Source organism: Mustela lutreola, chromosome 12, assembly GCF_030435805.1.
Source record: "Mustela lutreola isolate mMusLut2 chromosome 12, mMusLut2.pri, whole genome shotgun sequence".
Lineage (NCBI taxonomy): Eukaryota > Metazoa > Chordata > Mammalia > Carnivora > Mustelidae > Mustela > Mustela lutreola.
Genome location: NC_081301.1, coordinates 96,402,145 through 96,426,281, shown reverse-complemented (window position 1 = coordinate 96,426,281; position 24,137 = coordinate 96,402,145). Strand labels below are relative to the sequence as shown.

The 24,137-nt window shown below is 58.8% G+C and overlaps 1 protein-coding gene across 12 annotated transcripts in view; it reads right to left on the bottom strand.

Moving 5' to 3' along the window:
• WNK2 (WNK lysine deficient protein kinase 2) overlaps positions 1 to 23,646 on the bottom strand; it is a 117,288-nt gene extending 93,642 nt beyond the window's left edge. For 11 of the 12 annotated variants that reach the window (XM_059141262.1, XM_059141261.1, XM_059141266.1 and 8 more), the window contains exons 1-2: positions 23,416 to 23,646; positions 22,257 to 22,945 (exon numbers count right to left, since the gene is read on the bottom strand). In XM_059141262.1, coding sequence (XP_058997245.1) covers positions 22,257 to 22,943 — 687 coding nt within the window. In that variant the 5' untranslated portion in view covers positions 22,944 to 22,945; positions 23,416 to 23,646. Of the gene's footprint in view, positions 1 to 22,256; positions 22,959 to 23,415 lie in introns of those variants that run through there. The other variant, XM_059141255.1, reaches the window with a different exon arrangement.
• Between the last annotated feature and the right edge of the window lie 491 nt (positions 23,647 to 24,137).

The following is a 24,137-nucleotide window of genomic DNA, read 5'->3' as shown; positions in this document are numbered from 1 at the left end:
TGGGGAGTCTGTTTCTCCCTCTGACCTCCCCTCTCATGCTGTCTCTCTCTCTCTCTCTTAAAATCTTTTAAAAAATAAATAAATGAATGAATAAATAAATAAATAAAAATCAAACACACAAAAGAAATCTTAGAAGCAACATTACAAAAGGCAGGCAGGAGGCAGGGGTGGGTAGACCAAGTTGAGTGTTCTAAGACCCTTACATGCCCAGGGTGTGGGAGATGTCAAGGATGTATCATTATCTCTGGCGGAACCAATAAAACTTACAGGGAAATGCACGACAAACTTCCTGAAGGCAAATTCACAGCCCTAATAATGGTACGTCCAGCTACAGGATGGACTCATCACGCCACACCTCAGCTGCTCCATGTCCCACTGTGTACATACACAAGGATGCAGTGAGATAATGACCAAAACTTACAAATTCCCAGTGACGTCAAGTAAAATAAAATGGCAGGTGAAATCAGCTTTTGGCCACCATTCTACTGTGCACCATCCTCCATCCTGCCCTCCCTTGGTCATCTACCCTGCAGCCCAGGTGTCCTGGGTATGGCCACAAAGAAGCACAACCATCCCATCGCTCTGATGACCTTTGGGAAGATAACACGTGTCCCTCCCAAAATCAAAATGGAATTCCAAATCCAACAGGGAGCCAGTGCTCAGTGGGCTCCCTTCCTGCGGTGGGCTCTCTCCCCGGGTAATGGTCAAGCCATGTCCCCAGTCACCTGAGTGCCGCACCTGGCACCCCAGGGGACTCTCTGCTCCCGCCTCCCACAGGTGGGAACAACCCTGACAGCAGGTTGTAAAAACTGGAGGTCTGACACCCTGAGCAGAGGTCAGGAAGTCCCTCCTTGACGCTCATACCCTGGCGGGTAGGGAGATGCCACTTCAGGCAAATATTTACCAACAGCCCTGGCCAGGCCCAGAAAGGTATCCTTGGGCAAGACCTCTGCCCTCAAGTCTCCACCCTGATGCTGTCCAGTTCAGAGAGAGCAGAGCAGCTCACCACCAGCAGGTTGGCCGCAGCCGCAGCCCCAGCCAACCGCTTCCGCTGCTTCCCGTTCCTTGGCTACAGGCTACTATGGGGGCCTGAGTGCCGAGTCCTGGGGGTCAGTGTTAGGAGGGCCTGGCTGAAATGGCACAGCCAGGGATAAGCAGGCGTCTGTCCAGCAGACTGATGAGGGTAGGGACAGCCTCTCTGGACACAGCCCTGCTGGGGGGCACCCTCTTGCATTGTGACCCCACCACACACCAACGGGATCACTATGCTACCTATGGCCAAACTCCTCATTTCCCAGGCTGCCTTTGGCAAAACCCAGAGCAGTCCAGGATGAAAGGGAATGAATCTTGTAGCTGCTCCAGGGCCCAGGCAGCGCCACCGCCGACAAGCCGAGCAAGCAGAAGAGCAAGGAAGCGAATGAGCTAATGATGGAAAGTGCCTCCATGCCCCCACCTCAGCATCCCAGAGCCCTCTGGCCCTGCCCAAGAGTAGGGCCTGCCTCCCCACACTCCCTGTGGGGCTGCCCAGGGCTATGGCCCTGAGACCCGACCCGTGCGATCCTGGGACCGTGGTGGTGCCGCAGCAGACAGCCAACCAATCTCTGAGCAGAGTGCACGTGCTCCAGGCTGGGAGACTTGCAGGGACCCAGGGTTCGGGCACACACAGTGGGGTGAGTTCCCGAAGCCCACCCTCCCACTCCCCATCCGTAGGGCAGCTCTGTACAAAGCAGGGTTCGCTCACAGGCCAACCACAGCAGATGCCCCCCCGTGCCCAGCACTGCCAGTCCCCAGCAGAGGCCCTAGCAGCCTATGGCCCTGGCCTCCCCAGCCCCAGCCCACCTTGCTCACCCCTGAGCCTCCCACACACCCCATGGCCATCCCCAGATCCACAGGCAGTGGCATCAAAGCCTAGCAGTGGTGGTGCTGATTAGCGAGGAAAGGTGGGGATCCACTCCCCGAGAGCCAATCAGCCACGCCCCACAGGGCCTGCCCATCCGACTCGCAGGTCAGGGCCCCACTCCCCCAACATGGCACAGCCCCTTCCCTGCACTGGCATTGAGAAAAGTGCCAGCCTCGCTCATTGGCATCTTTGAATGTCCTTTGTCCATGTGGACACAGGTAGGCCCCTGTGCCATGGGCACCTGAGACTCCCCAGGTCGGGGCTGGGGCTCAGGCTGCATGTGACCTGTACCAACAGGCCATCGGCTTCCTTCCTGAGGCTGCACTGTGCTCACGGCCTCCTGTTCTGGGGTCACCGTCATTGCGGTATGCAGCGTGCATCCTGAATCCAAGAAGAAGCCCGGGGGAGGCGTCCTGCGTCGGGCCCTGGGCAGTGGCAGCCCCAGAGCTCCCACCACGCTCCCCTAACCAGAGAGGCAGTGCCCACCCAAAGCTACACAGCCCGAAGCTGGTTTTGTTCCCTCAGTCAGGCACAGCTCTCTCCCCGCTGAGCTGTGCCTCCCCAAAAATGCCACAATCCACAGATCCCGGCGCCTCTGAGCACCCGACCACAGGGGTGTGGAGGTCGGCGCACACACAGGCCGCGGGCACAGCAGGCCGCCCGTTGCAGCACCGGTGCTCCTCCACAAAACCCATCTCCTCCACTGCTTTTGGAACCGTGGCTCGGGAGGCTGCAAAGACGGCGTTACAAGAGCCCCACGTGCCCGGAAGGCCGCAGCACTCAGCAGGGACTCTCACCCTCGCCCCCGCAGGGAAGTCGTCCAAAACCTCGATGCCTGGGCGTGTGGCCGCAATTCTTCACTGCGTGGCTATTTATAGCCTAAGAACTAGCCAGAGGGATGCGGGGAGTGGGAAGCGGGGAGCCAGGAGCCGGGCGGAGCTCGGGTGAAAAGCACCAGGCTGGGCCAGGCTAGGATTTAACAAAACTCCCACGTGCAGACCAAAGGATGAATGAGAAGGGCCGCCTTCAGGAGGCAAGCGTGGGAGCTCCGCTTCCTCTTCCCCGCGTCCCGATTCTCTGTGATCACGATGATGCTAGGCGGCCACATCCCTGGGCTGGGCTACTTTCCTCCCCGAGGGGATGGCACCATGGTGCAGACTTCCCCAAGCGCCCCCTCCCGTGTCTGTTCCCTAGATGGTTTCAGAGCTGGCCTCCCTGGAGCACAATTCCTAATTCTGTAAAACCCACAAGCCCTGAACGCCTCCTCCTGCTGGGCTCTGGCTCAAGGACACATGTGGACAGCACCTACTGTGTGCCGAGCGGCGGCAGACAGAGACCTGTGGGGTGGCAGCCAAGGTCCCATCTACCCTCCAGCCTGCACTTGGGTATTCAAGCAAGACTGAGTGTCTGGGAAGAAGACTAACCTACGAGGCATGGCCAGTAATAGTGAGACTGAGGAGGCTGGACGGTGGCTCTCTTCCTGGCCCATTTGGGGTTTCCATGATGACAAGGCAGAAATAACCCCACTGGGTCTCAGCAAGCTTCCAGCTCCACCGGCCTTGCCTCTGATCTGGACACACCAGGCCTGGCCCCAGGGCCCCTGCAAGCTGCCCTCACCCCCACTGGGCAGATGAAGAGATGGGGGGTCAGGGAGCGGCTCAGCATAGCCAGCAGCCCGCCTCCACCGTGCATTCCCCAAGGAAGCCTGGGAGAGGGCATCTCAAGTTTCTGAGGGGCTGGCAGCTGCATGCCCCGCTGGGCCTGCTCCCCAGGGTCTCTGCTTCCTGAGGACACCAAGTCCTCCACGGGCTATCCTCAGCACCCCTCAAGCACAGACCCGCCCCTCCCCAGACCTGCCACCCCCATCCTCCTGGTGCCCTGGTCAAGGACACATGGGAATGCACCCCCCCCCAGCCACCACACCCATGTATGCAGGGGCGGGCAGGCAGGCCGATGCCCCAGAGTCTCCTGGATGTCCCACTGGCAGTGCCTCAGCAAGGGTTGCCAAATGCAGAGGTCACCTGTGCTCCCGGCCACCAGGACCAGGGTGAGTGGGGGCAGCTCTGACCGCCCCCCAAGAAACAAGAGGGCCCATGTGATAAGGAAGACACAGACTCCAGACATCATGCCATTCGTGTGGGCCTGGCAGGGGCAGGAAGACGGCTCAGAAGGAGACACCAGGATGACCCTGGTGGCCTCGGTGGCCTTATTTGTACAAAGGGCCCTGGACAAAAGCATGGGAACGCACCACGTGAGGTCCCCAAAGGGTCTGCACTGCGGCTTGTGCCAAAAAGCAAGTCAGAGCTCCCAGTGATCTCTTCTTATGGCCACGAGCTCAGCCCTGAGGCTGATCCACACCGTGAGCTCCAGGCTCCTCCAGAGTCACCTCCCAGAGCCCCCGTCTAGCCTGGGCACCCATAGAAGTGCTGTCCCAGGGGCGCCTGGGTGGCTCAGTGGGTTAAGCCGCTGCCTTCGGCTCAGGTCATGATCCCAGTGTCCTGGGATCGAGCCCCGCATCGGGCTCTCTGCTCAGCAGGGAGCCTGCTTCCTCCTCTCTCTCTGCCTGCCTCTCTGCCTGCTTGTGATCTCTGTCAAATAAATAAATAAAATCTTTAAAAAAAAAAAAGAAGTGCTGTCCCAGACCCCGTCTACACAGCCACGGGCAGCCCTTAGACCTCCCTGGAAAGGGCCCCAGCTCTGTCTGTGCGGCGCTCACTCAAAGAGTAAAAGTCAACACCAAAGATAAAATAAAATCTCTCCGCAGTGCCAAAAATACCTCCCCGCGGGATGAGGGAGCAGGCGCCAGCTTCCACAGCAGCAACTGTTGCTATGGATACAGGGCTCCAGCTGGGGGGGGGGGCAGGGATGACAGGGGACAGAAGTGGGGAGGGAGGCAGAGATGGGGAGGGGAGAGAGATGGGGGAGGGAGACAGAGGTGGGGGCAGGAGAGAGGCTGGTCAGTGGTGAGGAGGAAGGTACCGGCAGAATGCCAGGCAGCCTTGGCCCTCAGGCCTGGCCATGGAAAGCTGGTCTGCAATCCAGACTTGAGGGAGGGCGTGTTAAACCAGAAGTAGTATTTGCCCCAGAAAGCAAGGCAGTACTGAGATCTTCCACAAACATGTGTGCTTATCTGACCTGAACACAACAGGTCCCCCAGACAACCTTGATCCCTAACACCGGCTGCCGATTCCCTCCAGCATGTGTGTGGCTCTGTGACCGGTGGACAGAGGCACGAGCAACCCCCCTCCATGAGCCAAGCCTGGGGCAGGAGCCTTGGGGCTCAGAGGCTGAGTCGTCCCAGAGCCCCCTGGGCTGCAGCCTGGGGCCAGTCACCACTGCCCAGAGGTTCCACCCCCTGGCACTTGGGCCCCAGTGCCAGGCTCTCTCCAGAGACCTCTCTGCCCTACAAAAGCTGCCTGGTCCCAGGCCTTTCTTCATCACCAGGACCCCCCCCCCCCACCGCCCCGTCCCCAGGAGGGAGGAGCCAAGAGGCCGCCTGCAGGGACAAGTTCCCAGAGAGGGACCGCGGCTACCCGCTGCCCCCACGGCTCTTGGCACCTCACACCCAGCGGTCACCTTGCCCCTAAACCATTTTCATATTACCATACCAACCAGGCCAGGGGGTTAAGACACCCCCCTCTCCCGCACGCAGGCCGCCTACCCTGGGAGGCACCGCCCCCAGACTCCAGCGCCACTCTGCTCTCAGTGAGCCTCACCTCGGCCCCCTGTTGTCCGGCCAGGGTGCTCCGGGGGGCACGCTGTCCACCGGGAGGCAGGATGTCTTCCTGTCCCTGCCTCAGCAAACAGGTGCTACAGCTCCAACAGCACACCGAGCCTCTTCAGTTCTGGGCCCAGAAGCAAGGAGGAAGCCTCCCAGCCAAGTCAAGGAGCTACACACATAGGGCCACTTCCTTCCGGGCACCTCGGCGAATCCATGCCTTGTCCACATTTTAGAGACCACCACGTACATCCTCCTGTCGGAAGGACCCAGGGTGACACCAGGCCTCCCTAGATAAGCCAGGATCATCCCCCATCTCAGGATCCTTAAGGCAACCACATCCATAGGTTGGGGCCCAGGGCCCATCATCCAGCTTCCTACGTGTCTCTCCCAACTGCCTGATCCTGGGGTCTGGAGCCCCCCACGGGGGTCAGACTGCTGACCCCCTCCATAGCCTGAGGAAGCCCCCCATGGGGTCAGACTGCCAAACCCCCCACAGCCTCCAGGTAGCAGGTCAGACTGCACACACGGTCAGACTGCAGCCCCTCCACAACCCGGGGCAGCAGGGGCTCTTGACTGAGCCCCCCATGAAGTCAGACTGCCAACTCCCGCCCCCAGCCCTGGGCTCCAACCTGCCCTCCCCACAGCGCAGCAGAGGCCTCACGGCGGGGATCTGTGCTGCTGCCAGGATCCCCCGCAAAGGCGCTCCAGGGCGGTGGAGGGCGTCTCCAGCATTACAGCCTTCATGGGCCTCAGAGTCCTCAAGACCCCAAGGATAAGCCGGCCTCCCTGGGCTGTGGTCAGTGCTCCACGAGCGGAGGGAAGCAGGTCAGCGGCTCCTGTGAGCTCTCAGAAAAATGCCACAGTGATCATTCCAACCATTAATAATTATACTCAGAGATCAAGGTCTTTGAAAACCCCCATGATACGACCTCTGCCCAACTACACTATCCCAACCCCTCCCACAGTACTTTCCTCCCCCAAGGAGAGCAGTGGGAGCAGAAACCCTCCCCGGGAAGGCCATGGGACACCTGCCTGTACACGTCGGCAGTTCCCCTCCCCTGCCCAAGGAGAACCCCGCCACCAGGACCCTGGGCATCTGCTCCCAGCCAGCAGCTCCCCAGTCTGCATTCCCGTGGAAGCACCCCCAGGGCAGACAGTCCTCATCCGAGGACAGAACGCCCACCCGAGAAGACACATGTATGCCCCTAGGCCAGTGACGGGCGTGGGAGCCCAGCCCAGCCCACTTGGGCCCCATGATGCCGGCCACGTGCTAACCCTCCGCAGGGCTGTCAGACGCCCAGGCTAAGCCCAGGCCCCCTAGCTTCTCTAAGCCTCTCCCCAAAGCCTGTGGCCAAGAGTTTGTCCCATGTGGCGTCTGAAGGGCAAGACCCCTCTGTGACCTGTGGGCAGGCTGTCAGCCGAGCGAGAGGCCCAGCCGGTTCCAGGTAGAAAGCTAACAAGGCAGCCTCCGCTCCACCCTGCCAAAGGGCCCCGCTCTGCTCTCAGACACAAAGGGCCTGCCTCAAAACACGCATCCCTAAGTCACTCCAGGAAGCAGCCCGCAGGGCCAAAATGTTCCCGTGTCACCGTCTCACTCCTCCAGGAACAGAGCAGACCTTTGTTTGCTATCTTCGCTGTCATCAAATATTTACAGGGGCTCACAGGCCAGCCCAGAGCCAATCCCTACGCTTCCCGGGAAACAGCCGTGCAGGTGAGCAGGCCGGGTGGCAGCCGTAGTTCCCTGCAGGGCAGCCGCCCCGTCCCCAGGCCAGAGCGTGCCCACTGGAGCCTGGGGCCTTGCTGGCAGAAAGGAGGCCAGGGCCAGCAGTGGCTGGACAGCTCTCCGCCCCCGGGCCTCCATGGAGGCCAAGAGCAATTGGTGTGAGTGTGGGTCCACCCCAGGTGGGTGTGGGCAGGTGCCTTCTGCTGCCCAGGATGAGGGAGAGGGCAGCTGGATCCCGGGTCCACCCCAGCCTGCCGCTCTCCTGTAACAGACCAAATTGGGCTGCCCCAGTGTCCGCGGCGGGTACACAGACCCATGGACGGGGAACTCCAGGCACGGTGGGACAGGGACCAGGGGGCGGGCGGGTACAGCAGGTACGGAGCGCCGAAGGACAGGGTGACAAGACCACGCGATCCATGTGTGAGAAAGTCTCAGGCGGCACACAGTATCTGGGACAGAAAGTGAGCGTGCTGCCTGAGCCGGGACGTGGGTCGGCACCCCGTGGGGCCCAGACCCACTGACCTACCCCGGGTGTTCCAGCAATGTCATTTCTAAAACAGCGGAGCCAAGAGCACCCCTCAGTCATTCCGCATGTGCAGAACTGTATCCCTCCCGTTCCTTTTTAAAGACTTTCCCTATTTTCATCTGCTTTTCCTTCATTTTGTCTCTAGCTGATTTCTCTCAACTCCCACCTCATCCCTGAAGTCCCCACTGAGATCATACACCTTCCGACCTTCCCTTAACCTGTGCAGACCGGCCCGCAGCCGGACAGATGGCCTCGTGGGGGCCACAGGCATGCCACCTGGCAGGCGTGAGGCTGACCCGGCACCAGTCGCTAGAGGCCGGGAGGGGCACACGAGCTCCCTGGGGCTGCACCCACGCCAGGACACGGTGTACATGGGGCAGGCGGTCCACTGGCACCCACAGGCCGGGAACCCCCGCCACAGATGGTCAGGGCCACCAAGGCCAGAGAGCTATAGCAGCAGGGCTGGGGGGGAGCCCCACGCCCTCCGCGCACCCCCCGCCCAGGGTCTGCCCCACCTCTTCTGACTGCAGCTCCCTCACAGGAGCACACCTGGGCTACCAGAGGCCACAGTGTTCTCCACTGCCTTGTGACAAAACCACCCTTCCGGCCACCCTCACCTTCCCCACGTGGCTGCAGCAGGTCGGTTCAGCACCCACACAGGACCAGTCTGGCCATACCGGGGCTCTGAGTCCCCACCCAGACCCCAAACTTCTAGTCCAGGGAGGGCTGGAAGAAAAGGAACAGTCTGGCCTGGACGCTCCTAAGGAAATGTCTGGGAGTCTGACCGGGCCGCTGGCTGCCGCAAGGGCAGCTTTCATCCCTCAAGGACCCCACAGTCCGTGCGCCAAGGCAACCCTATATCAGAGGAGCCAACCACCCCACAACAAATGTTAGTGTGGCTCCCACATGGGTCACGGGCCCCGTGGGCCACCAGGGCCGGGGGGGGGGGGGGTGCCCCGTGTCCCCAGGACCCAAGAACACAAAGACTTCTGAACCGCCCCTGGGGACAAGGAGGCCAAGGGATGCACTCGCTGCTACGGGGGGCTCTCGCCAAAGCTGGGGCAGGTGGGGACCGCAGGTGGTGGGTGGTGACTCACCGTCACTGCACATGCCAACTCGGACGCCACAATCATGACTTTGCAAAAACACCAAAGAACATAAAAAAGAGGCAAGAAAGGCAGAGACCCAAGAGAACGCCACCACGTCAAGGACAGAGGTCTGGGGTGGGTTTCAGCATCTGTCGCATTACCACCTTCCCAGGAACATCCCTAGAGACGCTCCCACCCCTGCAGGGGCCGCGTCCGCCGTCCTCACAGCCCTCGCCCCCTGGAGGAGCCCAGCGCGGGCACTGGGAGGGAATGGGTAAACACGGCCCACCGGGGCTCCGGAGCGTCAACCACTCGGCCCAAACAGGGGTGCCCACACGGGAAGGCAGGAGGCCTGCAGCTCTGAGCCTCACACGCTGCGCCCGCGGCCCAGCTTCCCGGCAGCAGCCCCAGGGGCCTGGGTTCAGGCTCCGCTCCGCTGCTGACTGCCCCCGGGAAGGGGACCACCGTGATCTCTCCACAAGTCTGGGTGGTTCCAGGAGCATTCCTCAATGGGTCAGAGGTCGTGGGGGTGGCAGAGCGGCCCCTCGCAGAGACCGCAGCCCGTGTGCCCGCCGGGCGCCTGCCCGCCTTGCGTCTGTGACCCGCGCCCATATCTATGACCCGTGCCACCACGGGGCCCCTTGCAGAGACGCAGCCCGAGTGTGACCGTGCGGAAGCCTGGCGGCCCAGGACGCCGCCTCTGTAGAGAAAAAGGCAGTGCCACAAAGATGCAAAAACAATGATAAAAAACAGTGGAGCGATTGTTCTAGACAAAATCTGCCATGACAAACAGATGCAGCTCACCGCTCCTGTGACTGGATCCCGGACCCAGAGGAGAAAACGGTCAGCTCCGCCGGGAGGCACAGCCCACGTCAGACGCACAGCAGATGGCATCCAAGGTGGCTGAGAGTGGGACATGGAGTGCTGGGTTTGCGGACCCGCGAGTGGCACTCCCGGCGTGAGGGACCCAGGCCGGGACGCGCGTGAGGAGCTACAGGGATAGGAGCATGTGTAAAGCTGTCAACACCTGGCAGTCCAACTTCCCTAAGTTTCCCAAAAAAGTTTGTGGGGAAACGGACAGAGTCCTGGCAGAGAGGAGGCTCTGCTGGCGGGAGAGAGGCAGGCGGGGCTGCCGCAGTGGGAGAGGATGGGGACGGTGAGCAGAGGCCCGGGCGCAGGCACAGGACGCGCCCAGAAACAGTGGGCATGGAGGCTGCGCTGTTGGCGGGACAGGCCTGGGCGGAGGGCCTCATCACACGCAGGCACCACAGGGCCTTGGAGACATGAGGTGACCAGGATAGACACCGGAAGGCACTCTCACACAGTCTGACCCCCTCCCTGCCAACAAAACCCACTGTATCCAGCCGCAAGAACAGACTGAAATCCACCCACGGCCACAAGCCTTCCCCAGATCCCCGGTGGCAGGGCCAGACCTTGTCACCCCATTCTAACCCAAGACACCAATGTCACTTACAGTTTCCCTCATGGATTAAAACATGGGCACCCATCTACCCACTTGCTTCCTGCCTTCAAATGTGGTTGTGATTCCTGACGCTATGGCAGCCTTTCTGCAGCCATGAGGCAAAGGGCCTGTGGACAATTCTAACACAGCCAAGGACAGTAGGAAAGAAAAACAGGAAAACACCACTGTCCCTGCCAACACTGCTAAGCCACCAGGGCCCTCAGCTGGCCACCCCTTGGTCCTACATCCTGGGAATGATGAAAACTCTGCATTGCTTAGCCACACTCAGTTCACAGCTGAGAATTTTCCCAGCTTATGTGAAAAGCAGGGAACCTGGGGAAGAGTGGACAACAGAGGGGGATGGGTTCCTTCCCACAGCATCTAGCCAGAGACAGCGGGAATCTCAGGCAGTGTCCCATGCCTAGCGCTAAGCACAGCCATGGCCCCACTGACAAATGGGACAGAAACCCCCACGGTAACTGCCACAGAACCAAGACATGCCACAGGAACATATACATCCCAACCAATATTTGGCTGCCACATACTGGGCACTCCCCAGAGGCCATCTCAGTCCCATGAAGCAATGGGAAAAGAAAAGGCAAGGGGGCAGAGTCTCCAACAGCCCCTTGAGAGCTTCGCAACACAGTGGGCACTTTAAAGGCTCTGAGAAGTACCGAAACAGCAATGCCTACCTGACCCAACCCTCCCCAAACCCGTTAGTGACACTCCCTTTGCACAGCAAAGCAATAAACACATATACGAGATGGCGATGCAGGGAAGAGAAGCCTGGGCCATGCCACCAGCCACAGCCCCACTGAGTGAGCGCCCCACCCCTCACCCCATGCCAAGCCTCCTGATCTATAAAAGCAGAGTCCCAAAATCTCTCATGGTGGTTCTGAAGACCCAATGAGCTCACTGGGCAGTTGAGGAGTCTGAGAAAGCCCTCCCTGCCTGTGGCCTGCTGACGGCCATACCCAGACCTCCCGGTGGAGGAGGCCCCCCAGCCAAGGCAGCCTGCATAAACCATTAGGACGTAGGTAGGGGCACCAAGCCTTGCCCAGCGCCCCCTCTACCCACCGGCTCCTCGGCCCGAGTGTCTGGGCAGGGCTCATCCCATGACATCTTTATTTCTGGGGTCACCGTGCAGAGATCTCCCTCCTGAACACTTTGAGAGATATGCCCAGCTCAGGGGGAGGCAGGTGTGAAAGGAACCACCTGTCTGAGACCTCCTGGCACCAACACCCCTGGGATGGACCCTCAGGGAGCCCATAACCCAGAGCCTCCACTCTGTGGCCTGGAACACTCAGTCCAGCTCCAGCTTCTCCCCGCACTGCCAGCATGGCTGAGAACTTTCTAGAACCGCAAACACAAAGATGGCAACAAACCCTCACCATAGCCTGTCCTTGAAAGCTAACAGCATTAAAAGATCCTTTAGCAACAAAAAGATTTTAAAACCTGTCACCCCCTGACGCAGTGCCTGGGTGGCTCAGTCTATCAAGCGTCCAACTCTTGATTTTGGCTCAAGTCATGACCTCAGGGTCGTGAGATGGAGCCATCAGGTTCCGTGCTCAGTGGGATGTCCACTGAGGTTTCTCTCTCTCCCTCCCTCTGCCCTTCCCCCTACACACACATGTTCTCTCTCTCTCTAAAACTAAAATAAATCATGAGAAGATAAATGAACTGATGGGGCGCCTGGGTGGCTCAGTCAGTTAAGCAGCTGCTTTCAGCTCAGGTCATGATGCCACGGTCCTGGGATACAGTCCCACATCGGACTCTCTGCTCAGCGGGGAGCCTGCTTCCCCCTCTCTCTCTGCCTGCCTCTCTGCCTACTTGTGATCTCTGTCTGTCAAATACATTTTTAAAATCCTTAAAAAAAAAAAAAAAAAAAGATAAATGAATTGGGACGCCTGGGCGGCTCAGTCAGTTAAGCGGTGGCCTTTCACTCGGGTCATGATTCCACAGTCCTGGGATAGAGTCCCACATCGGGCTCCCTGCTCAGCAGAGAGCCTGCTTCTCCCTCTGCCTCTGCCTACTTGTGATCTCTCTCTCTCTCTGCCAAATAAATAAATAAATAATCTTTTTAAAAAAAAAAAAGGAAGAAGATGATGATGACGAATGACTGAATGAATGGGTAGATGGAACCCAGGACACCCTGTGATTGCAGCTACGGCTGTAGGACACCCACGTGTGAATTGTGAAGTGTGGCCGTGCTTGCTGGAATTAGGATTATCAGCAAACTCCTTTAAGGCAGCCGTCATCATCGCTTTTTTAAATTAACGATTTTTAGAAAGGTTCCAGGTCTTGGAGAGATTTTGCACGTACTCCCTCCCAAGCCCCACAGCCTCCCTCTGTTGACATGCTCACTGGGTACACGGACAACGGACGTGCCTTATCATCTCCTGGAGCCTCAGTCTACATCAGTTTCACTCCAAGTGCTGGAAGTTCTGTGCTTTGAACATGGCTTTGAGGACCCTCGTTAGAGCACTGGAGTCGTTTCTCTGCCTAAAATTGCTCTGAGCTCCCCTGTTCATCCTGCCCCGCCCCCCTCCGCCCCCTACCCAATCTGCAGTGACCGCGGTCCTCTTTCCTGGCGCCACAGTTGAGCCTTTTCCAGAACTCCCATAGCTGGACTAACACACGACTTATGGCTTCCAAATGGCTTCTTTTGCTTAATAATGTGCATCTAGGGTTCAATTCTGTCTTCTTGGGACTTCATAGCACATTTGTTTTTGGTGCTAATATTTCCTCGTCTGGACGGACCACAGTTCATTTGTCCGCCACCCACTAAGAGACGCCTTGGACGCTTCCAAGTTTTGGCGATGATGAATGGAGCTGCTGTAAGTATCCATGGGCAGGATTTGGTGTGGTTAAGTTTTCAGCTCATTTGGGTTTTTTTTAAAGATTTTATTTATTTGAGAGCATGAGAGAGAACACATTAGCAGGGGGAGAGGCAGGCAGAGGGAGAGGGAGCAGGCTCGATGGGGACTCGATCCCGGGACCCCAGGATCATGACCTGAGCCATGCTTACTGGCTGGGCCCGCAGGCGCCCCAAGTGTGTCTGGTTTCGTGAGGTGCTGCCAAGCTGTCCTGTGACACTGCAGCACGGTCCGCGTCCCTGCAACCGTCACTGGGCTCCTGCCGCTCAGCATCCTCGCCAGCACGCGGTCGTGTCAGGGCCCTGGAGTTCGGCTGTTCTAGTAGGTGCGCAGCGGAATCTCGTTTGAATCTGCATTGCCCTGATGACGCATGATGTGGAGCTTCTCATGCACTTCTCTGCCGTCCGTATGTCTTCTCTGAGGAGGTGTCTGTTAAGTAAGGTCTTTGGCCCGTTTTTTAATTAGGTTGTTTGTTCTCTTATTCTTGAGTTTTAGGAATTCCTTGTACTTTGTATCACGGTAAACGTTTTTTTTTTTTTTTTTTAATAGATTATGCCCTTGGTTTGTACCTAAAATGCCACTGCCAAGAATATCACCCTGACACCAAAACCAGACAAAGACCCCACAATAAAACAGAACTACACGTCAAGATCCCAGATGAACATAGAGGCAAAAATCCTCCATAAAATACCGGCAAACTGAATCCAACAGTACATTTAAAAGATCATTTACCACCATCAAGTGGGATTAACTCCTAGGATGCAAGAGTGGTTCAGCATTCGCAAATCCATCAACATGACCCATCACACCAATAAGAGGAAGAACAAGAACAATATGATCATTTTAACAGATGCAGAAAGACCATTCGAGAAAGCACAATATCCATTCACAATACAAGCTCTCCACACAGGAGGTTTAGAAAGAACACACTTCAGCTAAACACATGTGTGTGTATAAACCCACAGCTAACATACTCAATGGGGGAAAACTGAGAGCTCTTCCCCCCCAGGTCAGGAACACGACGAGGACATCCCCTCTCATCATCAGTACTGTCATTCATCACAGCACTAGAAGTCCTGGCCACAGCAATCAGACAAGAAAAAGAAATAAAAGGCATCCAAACCTGGAAGGAAGAAAAAAAAATTTCCCTATTTAGAGATGACATGATATTTCACATAAAATCCCTAAGAACTCCACCAAAAAACTACTAAAACTGATAAATGAAATCAGTAAAGTCAAAGGATACAAAATCAACATACAGAAATATGTTGCATTTCTATACACCAATAATGAAGCAGCAGAAAGAAAAATTGAGGGATCAATCCCATTTACAATCGCAACAAAAATAAGATACCTGGGAATAAACCTAACCAAGGAGGTGAAAGACCTGTACTCTGAAATCTACAGAACACTGATGAAGGAAACTGAGGAAGACACAAAGAAATGGAAAGATGTTCCATGTTAGTGGATTGGAAGAACAAATACTGTTAAAATGTCTATACTCCCCAAAGCAACCTACACATTTAATCCCTATCAAAACACCAACATTTGGGATGCCTGGGTGGCTCAGTTGGCTGAGCGTCCAACTCTTGATCTCAGCTCCGGTCTTGATCTCAGGGTTGTGAGATCAAGCCCCACACTGGCTCCAGTATGGGTATGGAGACTACTTATACAAAAATATGAACAACTTTTTTCAAGGTAATAGAACAAGCAACCCTAAAATTTGCATGGAACTATGAAAGACCCCAAATAGCCAAAGCAATTTGGGGGGGGGGGGGAGTGAAGCTGGAAGTATCATAATTCCGCACTTCAAGTTATATTACAGAACTGTAGTGATCCAAACAGTACGGTGCTGGCACGGAAAAAGACACACAGATCAACAGAATGGAGGAATGGAGCAGAGAACACAAAAAGGAACCCACAATTATACAGTCAGTTTATTTACTCAAAGGAGTCAAGAATGCAATGGGATAAAAAACAGTCTCTTCAACAAACGGTGTTGGGAAAACTGGACAGCTACATGCAAAAGAATGCAACTGAACCACTTTCCTTCATCACACACAAAGATAAATTCAAAATGGATAAAAGACCTAAATGTGAGCCCTGAAGCCATAAAAATCCTAGGAGGGAACACAGCCAGTAATGTCTCTGACATTGGTGGTAGCAATGTTTTTCTAGACACATCTCCTGCGGCCAGGCATACAACAGCAAAAACGAACTGGTGGGACTTCACCAAGATAAAAAACTTCTATACAGTCAAGGAAACAATCAACAAAACTAAAAGGCAGTCTACGGAAATGGGAGAAGATGTTTGCCAATGACATATCCGATAAGAGGTTAGTATCCAAAATACATAAAGAACTTATCAAACACAACACCAGAAGAATAATCCAGTCAAGAAATGGGCAGAAGACATGAACAAACTTTCTTCCAAAGATGTCCAGACAGCCTACAGACACATGAAGAAATGTTCAACATCGCTCATCAGGGAAATACAAATCAAAATTAAATGAGATACCACCTCACACCTGTCAGGATGGCTAAAACTAACAACACTGGGAACATGAGGTGTAGGTAAGGATGCAGAGAAAGGGGAGCCCTCGTGCACGGCTAGAGGGAAGGCAAAGTGGTGCAGCCGCTGTGGAGAACAGCACGGAGGATCCTCAAAAAGTTAAAAACAGAGCTGCCCTGAGACCCAGCAATTGCACTACTGGGTATTTACCCAAAGAATACAGAAATACTGATTCAAAAGGCTACATGTACCTGGAGGTTTACAGCAGCATTATTTACAGTAGCCAAATTATGGAAAGAGCCCAAGTGTCCATCAACCGAGGAATGAATAAAGGAGACGTGGCGTAGCTACGCCACGGAACATTACCCAGCCATCGAGAAGAACAGCATCTTGCTATTTGCAGTGACATGGATGGTGCTGGAGTGTATTATACTTAGTGAAATACCACATGATTTTGCTCATATGCGTAATTTAAGAAAGAAAACAAGTGAGCAAAGGGGAAAAAAAGAGACAAACCAAGGAATGGACTCTGGACTGCAGAGAACACACTGACGGTACCGGTGGGGGGGGCGGTGTTGGGGAAACAGGTGACGGGGACGAAGGAGGGCCCTTGTGGCGATGAGCACCGAGTGTTCCCGGAAGGCCTGAATCACTGTGCTGCACACCCGAAACTGATGTCACACTGTACACTAACTACTATTTCATTTTAGATAAAATAAAACAGAGTAAAATAAAACAAGCCATTGCCAAGCACACGGTCACCTAGATTCTCTGTCACCTTCTAGGAGTTTCAAAGTTTTGCACTTTCCAGTTAGATCTATGGCCCATTTTGAGTTAATTTTCGTGGAAAGAGTAAGGTCTGTGTGTGGATTCACTTTTCTGTGCAGGGACGTCCAGTGACTCCAGCACCATCTGCCGCAGAGACTGTCTGCCCCTCCGAGCTGCCTCTACCCCGTGGTCACAGGCCGGTGAACTCCACTACGTGGGTCAGTCTCCGGCCTCTCTGCTCTGCCGCACTGAACTACTGGTCTGCTCTCGCCAACGCCGCACTGTCCTCGTCTCCTTTCTTTTACTCTTTTCCAAAAAACTTCACATGTATTTAAAGAAAGCTGACGTAAATTAGAGGCAGTGATCCTGTAGTCGGGGAAATCTTAGAATGCATCCCTCTGGGGAACAGAACCGGATTTGAAAACTATTTGAAGTGAGAAAACCTGCAGCCAAGCCTCTGACGGGCCAAGCTTCCGGTCCTGAGCCACCCTCGCGGGACCGGTCCTCCCAGAACACAGCCCCTCACCTGTCTGTGGCCAGAGGCAGCTCCTAACTTGCTTCTCGGAGACTCCGGCCGCTGCTTCCCACCTCCTCTCGTCGGCCGCTCAGATGAGGAGCCGGCAGCAGCCAGGTGCGGGGGCAGAGCACAGGCCCCCGCCTGCCTGCACCCGGGGCCCCCCCCGCCACATGGGGGCCCGCTCCTGCCTGCGGGCCTCCGTGCTTCCCGGGTGCCAGCTGGCTCTCCACTTCGGCCTCTCTTTCCACACGTAAGTGCAGCGGGAGAATCACTCTGCTTTGCCCTCAATGCCCAACACACGTCGGCAGTTCCTACAACCCCATGACAGTCTGCTAGCACCAGCCCCACTGCACAACAGATAAACCAAGGCTCACAAAGGCAGGTGTCTTCCCTAAGACCTCTCCACAGGGAAGTTGTGGGTCTGGGGCCCAAAGGCAGTGGGGGCCCTGCTCTGGGGTATTCGTGCACACCGGCCAGGGGCCCCGTCTGGCTGCAAGGCTCCTGAACGCCCCTTCCCAGCACCTCAGGCAGACGCCAGTTTCCACCTCCTCACTCAGCCAAGCAGGTGGCAAAGGAGACCCAGGCGCACAGCCCAAACCTCTGCAGACCGGGTCAAGTTCTGCTCCTTCGAAGAGATGAACTGAAGCTCCATGTCCTCACCCTGGTCATCATCCAGCTTCAGCCTAATGCTGGCCCGAGCCACAGGCCCCGAGAGAGGCCTCTGGCCACGCACGGGAGCACAAGTCCGAGCCATTCTAAAAGGCGAGTGACAGGAACAAGGTCAGCCCTGCCAGCCCAGGACCACAGGATGGCCTCTCCACACACTCACTCCCTTGCCTCCTGCAGGCTTCTAGAAAACACCCCTCCTCCACGAACACCGGGTTCTCACACTGTGATGTAGTCTGCCCTGTTCACTGTGGTAACCCCAGGCTGGAACCAGGGCACCCACTGAACAAAGGCCACTCCACTGCTAACAGGGGACCTGGCATCCAGAACCTTCTGGAACACCTCCCCACCCACTTAGCACCTTTTCTCCTCTCCACGTTCTGGTTCACAGCCCACCTGCAAACCTCGTACACCTCAGTAAGCCTAAGGCACGAATTGAAGTGACATTGGGGGGAAGCCCGCCAGTCCATCACACTACTAGTAAGTCCGGGGTCCTCATCCTGGGGCCCACGTTACTTGGCAGTCAGGCCCAAATCAGGCTCAGTCCACTGCCCCAGATGCCAGGACCCCAGAAAGTGCCCCAAAAGGCACACACTGAGCACCAGGAACTCCTGCTTCCAGCAGGAAAAAAGCTGCAGCACCCAGGACACCCCCAAAGGTGACCCACAGCTGGGCGTGCTCACCTATCACCGCCAACCATGCCGGCCTCACCAGGATAGCACGCCCCTGACGCAAAGGCAGGGAAAGGGAGAGAGCCAGCCCCTCGGGTCTCTCAGGCAAGCAAACCAGAACCAGAAGGGGAGGGGCACAGGAAACACGGCTCCAGAAACTGAGCTTTATGCACCGTACTCCAGCAAGCAAGCACAGTCCCCTCCGCGTGGGGCCCCCGCCCCCAGGACAGGCTGCTTGAGGTCACTGTGACAGCAGACAAGGCCCCTGAGGGGACCTGAGCACCTTGCATGTGAAGCTGCCCGGCGCCCCGACTCATCTCCAGCCTGTCTGTGAATGGCAGTGGTGCACCTGCCCGGTCGTGTGCCAGCCCAGCGCCTGCAGAGACAGGCCACCCAGCCACGGGAGACCCCACGGGGCCACGCACAGCAAGGAGACCATGCACACCCACCTGCGACGAGCCTCCCAGGGCGCAGGCCAGCCAGGAGCACACAGCAACCCTGTGACACACAAAGCGGATGGCAGAGGTCTCCTGGCGCCCATGTCCGCAAGTCGCTCCTCAGGCCGGGCCTGCCCCTCAGGAGCCCAATCACCTTTGGGCAAAGCAGGGCAGCAAGACAGCGCCGCTGGGTCTGGGAACCTGGCCATGGCGGGCGGGGGCCCCCCATAGTAGCTCTTTAGCACTCTTTAGGATGCGCCCAGTCCCACAAGAGCCCCATGAGTACTCTGAGCAGATGACCCCCACCCTGCATGCGGGCCTAAACCCCAGCACAGGAAACATGGTCCCCGCTACCCCCTGCCCCCCGCCGCACCGAGGCAGTGCCCAGCCCCCAAACAGCAGCTCCCAAAGCCTTCTACACGGAGGCCCCATCTTCCCGGAAGGCAGGGGGCCATGGACAGGAGGGGGCTGAAACCAAGGCTCTCCAGGATCCTGAGGCAGACACCAGAGGAGTGGGGTGACCCAGGAAAGGCCAGTAGCCCACCTCCAACACGGCCTCCAGATGCCAGCCAGGTCTCCTCGGGGGCCCATGCCGGCTCAAAGGGCACAGCGGGGAAAAAGGTGCCCTCACACACCCGAGACAGTGTCGGTGGTCAAGACCTGGCCCGACATCAGGACGGGTCCACACGGGCCCGAAGCCAGCCGAGGACAGTCACGGGGACAAGGGAAACATGCGCAGAAGCGAGGGCAGAGCTCTGCGTGCGAGCACTACCTCTGCTATCAGGACACGTTCTGGTGGCCGAACAAAAGTTCATTCAAAAGAAGAAAGACAGGGAAGTGATACTTTAAAATGGCTTCCCCAGAAAATCAGTACGAGCTCCGGCCAACTAGAGAATTCAGGAGGTGACGGGTCTTGCTGCAAAGCCCTTCCAACACGAATTTATGGAAGAAAATCAGACATCACAGAAATCTTTCATCCTGCAAGGCGGACTTACTGGGTCTAGAGATGCAGCCTTTACCCCCTCTGGCAGGGCACCCTGCGGAAAAGTAAGGGAGCCCTCCTCCTTTCGTTCCGACCGAGGCCAGCAGGTGCCAGTGCCCCCCCCCCCAGCATCCTGAGGGCAGAAAGAAACAGACTTTGGAGAGTGAGTTTGGGGATATTCCAAAGCTGCCAGCCAAGGCACTCCTGGGGGCTGAGGAAGGGGAGGTCAAAGGGTGAGGAGAATCCTGCAAAGCTCCCCATGCAACACTCCCAGTGACCTGCCCTCCACTGGGGTCCCTGATACCCTGCAATCCTGGGGGCCGAGGGAGATTGAACATCTCCACACTGTGCAGGAAGAAACCCCTTCGTTCCCTGGCACAGAGCCAACAGGCCACCTGTTGTCCTCTCTCGGTGCACAGGGGTCCCAGAGGCCCAACCCTCACCTCCACCAAGGATGGCCTCGCCAGGCTGGAGGCCTCCTCCCATGATGCTACACTCTCCCCTCGCCCTCCCACCACCTGTGTCCTAGATGGTGACCTTGGGGGTCCTCAACACTGAGCGGGGTAAACATCAGCCTTCTGCTTGGTGAGGAGGCACTGGACACCAGCAGGAAGCTACTGTCCTGCTGCTCCAGGCCCCATCGCAGACCAGCCCTGCAGAGGCAGCTGGCCCCAGATGCTGCCCATGGAACTAGAGGAAGCCTTTGCTGCCCAGTCGCTGGGAGAGGTATGAGGACAGTTTCCCGCCAACGGGGGCTCCCAATAACTCCTATTCTAGAACTGCCACCAGTCGGATGGGAAGCCTTCTCCAGCCTTCCCACTACCTCCCAGAGTCCAGGCATAAGAGACCCCTGGATGCCAGCCAAGCTCCAGGCCTATGTTCTGCTCAGGGAGCCAGAGGCAGAGCCGCCTGCCTTGCCTTACAGGGAATGGGAACGAAAAACCTTTCTGAGGGTCACGTGCGCCTGCAATGCCTCATCACTGCTGAGGGCTACCTCGGATCCCGCCTACAGCCACTCCCACGGGTGCCCACAGCGCCACGAAGGGTCACTTGGCGAGAGGGAGAAGGTGGAAGGAAAGGCGCAGGGCCAGCTCCAAACCCTGGGGTCCTCCGCTCCTCCTCGCTGGTCCTCCTTTTGCCAGGCGGCAGCGATGCCCAGCTCGCTCCCTCACCCACGCAGCGGATGCTGGGGGCCCCAAGACCACAAACTCCCCAAGCCGCCCCTCCGCAGGGGGCCCAGAAGTGACAGCCATGAGGAAGGAGAGCTCAGTCCCTCCTGAAGGGCTCCACAGGACGCCAACCAGGCCTGCCAAGAAAACTCCTCACTGCCACTGCAAAACCAAAGGACTGCAGGAAGGGGTGGCCTCTGGAGCTCTTTGTCTCTGGAGAAAAGCCAAGGACAGGTCGACACCCAGCAAATCGGGGGGTGGGGGGACTCGCACACATGTAGGCCACACTGCAGGGGCCCAAAGGATAGAGTCACCAAAGTCAGTTTGGGGGTCAAAAAGGCAGGCAACCTGCAGCGTGGCGGGCTGCCCTGTGCCAGGCCCGGAAGGCCCTGCTAACTTTACGGGGTGCTGGGGTAGGCTTACACCCGCGCAGCCAGCTCTCAGCACAGGACAGCCCCATGCCTGACAGCTGACCCCCCGCCCATGAGGGAGGGCCCCTGTAAACACCCTCTCTGACAGGCACTGTCCTGGCTTCCACCGATGGCCCAAGAAGCTCGGGTTACGGTTTATATAATCTTCCAGGGCTGGGGCTGACACAGCCAACGTGAGGGCAAGGTTATGAAAAATGCATGTCCACCGGCTTTGCATCAAAAAAAAAGAAAGAAAAAAAGGAAAAAAGAAAGAGAGGAAGAAGAAAGAATGAAGGAAGGAAGGAAAGAAAAGAAAGAAAGAAAAGAAAGAAAAAAAGAAAGAAATCCCGGCCGCATTTTGTATGACTTGGTTTTAAGACCTCTCGCACAACCATTTTGTGAAGCAATGGGCCCTGGGAGAAACCAAGAGGCCCCTGCCGCATCCAGGCCGGGGGCGGCCCCACCTCACACAGACCACGGGTCAGAAGCGTCTCCTCAAGCGTCCCCAGCGGGGGCACCCACACCTTTAAAGACTCCAGAGCGCCTGGAACACAGGCCCCCACACTGCCGCTTCCCATACAGACCACCTGGGAGGGTCAGCCAGGCGGACGGACACGCCCTCCAAGTGCCCACTCTTCAGCAGGGACCCACACCGTGCCACACTCCACCGCCACATGCTGGGAGGTCCGACCCCGACCACACAGGCCGTGCGCACGCAGAGAAGGACACGCGCGGCTGCCCCCCAGGGCCGGACGCGCGGCCCCGCACCGGTGCAAGGCTGCGCCAGGACGCGCTCGCCCACCGCCCACCTGCGGCCGGCGTCCTCACCTGCAGCTCACACCAGGCCACCTCCACCCAGGTCTCCGTGTCCAGGCCCTTGTAGACCGTCTTGAATGAGCCGCGGCCCAGTTCGATGTCGAACTTGAGGAAGCGGCCGTCCAGGGAGGTGGCCACGGCCTTGAGGTCGTCCTCATCGTCCTCCTCTTCCTCGGGCTCTTCCCGGCGTGTGCGCCCAGGTTCCGGCCTCGCCTCCGGCGCCGCCGCGTCCTCCCGCCCCGCGGCCGCAGCAGCCGCCGCCGCCGCCGCCGCCGCCGCCTCCTCGCCGGGGCCTCCGGGAGACGAGGGCGCGGGGTCCGGGCCGGGCTCCTGCGCGCCCGCGGGCTCGGGGCCGGGGTCGGCGGGGGCGCCGGGCGGCGCGGCGGCCGCGGGAGCTGCAGGGGCGGCGGGGCGGCCGCGGGCGCGCTCGGCTATGAGGCGGCGCGTCTTGCAGAGCAGCAGTACCCGGCGCTGCAGCGGCTGCGGGGGCTGCGCGCTGGGCGCCTCGGCCGCCTCCAGGCCCGGCGGCTCCTCCTGGTCCGACTCCACCACGCTGCGCCGCAGGAAGCGCTGGGGCCCGGGCCGCGCCGCCCGCGCCCGCGGCACCGCCGCCGGCTCCGCCATGCCCGCGGGCCCCGCGCCGCGCCCGGCCTCCGTCAGCGCGCGGGGGCCGTCCCGGCGGCCGCCATCGCCGTCCATCTCTGCGGGCAAGGACACCCGGGCCGCGTGAGCGCCGGTCCGCCGCACCTGCCCGGCCGCGGATGAGACAGCGCCGTGCCGGCTCACGCCCCGCCCGCCCCCCGCCGCGGAGGGGCCTGCGGGACTGCCCCGGGGGAGGGGTCTGCAAACCGGACCTAGAGGCGGGGAGGGGAGGGGAGGACGCCTGCTGGGGCTGCCCCTAGGTTCCCCCCCTCCGGGGGCGGGATGCGGTGGAGGCCGGGGGAGGGGCACTCGCGCCCAGCCTAGCCCTGGGAAGGGGGCCTGCCGGGCTGTCCCTGGGGTCCCCGGGACGGGCTCGCAGAGGGGACGGGGAGGTCGGAGAGAGAGAAGCACTGGACAAGCGGCTGCTCCACAAAGGACGCGGCCCGGGGCGCAGGAGGGGCGCGCGGGGAGGGGGCTGCGGCGGCGCGGCGCGCACACAAAGGCGGCGGGCGGGGGGCTCGGCACTCACAGGGCGAGCGGGCGCCGTCCATGCCCGCGGCCCGGCGGCCGGGGCGGGAGAGGCGGGCGAGACCGCGCTTCGGTGGCCGAGGTCCGCGGCCGGGGACCGAGTCGCTCTCGGGGCCGGGGCCCTCGCTCCGGGCCGGGTTGCCGCGCTGATCCCTCGGCCGGCCCGCTGCGGGGCCGCGCTCCCGCGTGCTGCTCGGGCTCCGTGCGGCTGCGCTCGGGCACCGGCTCCGACCCGGCGCGCGGGGAGGGCGGGGCCTCGGCTGCCCGCCCCCGGCTGGCGCGGCGGGGCGGGGCCTGGCACGCCCACCTGGCCGTGGGCGCGCGCGGCCACCTGCGGGCGGGCTCGCAGCTCCGGGCCCGGCCCCGCGGCGGCGGTACTCCTGAACCCCAGGCTCAGGAATGACCCACAGGCTGCTGGCCGCAGAGGGTCCCCGAGAGGGGGCACAGCATCACCTCCTCAACTGTCCCAGCAGGCCCGTCAGACCTCTCAGCCCTGTGCCAGGGCAAAATAGACTGGTAGAAGGTGAGGGCCCAAGGCTGGTGGTCCCCCAAACCCTCAAAAAGCAACCCGAGGCAAGCCTGGAGGGGTTGGGGTGTCCTTTCCCCCTGTCATTTCATGGGGACCTCACTGCCAGGAGGCGGAGTACTGTTATCATCACACCCACTCTGCAGTTGAGCAAAGGGAGATCCTGAGACAGAAGTTATCTCCCCTAAATCCCAGAG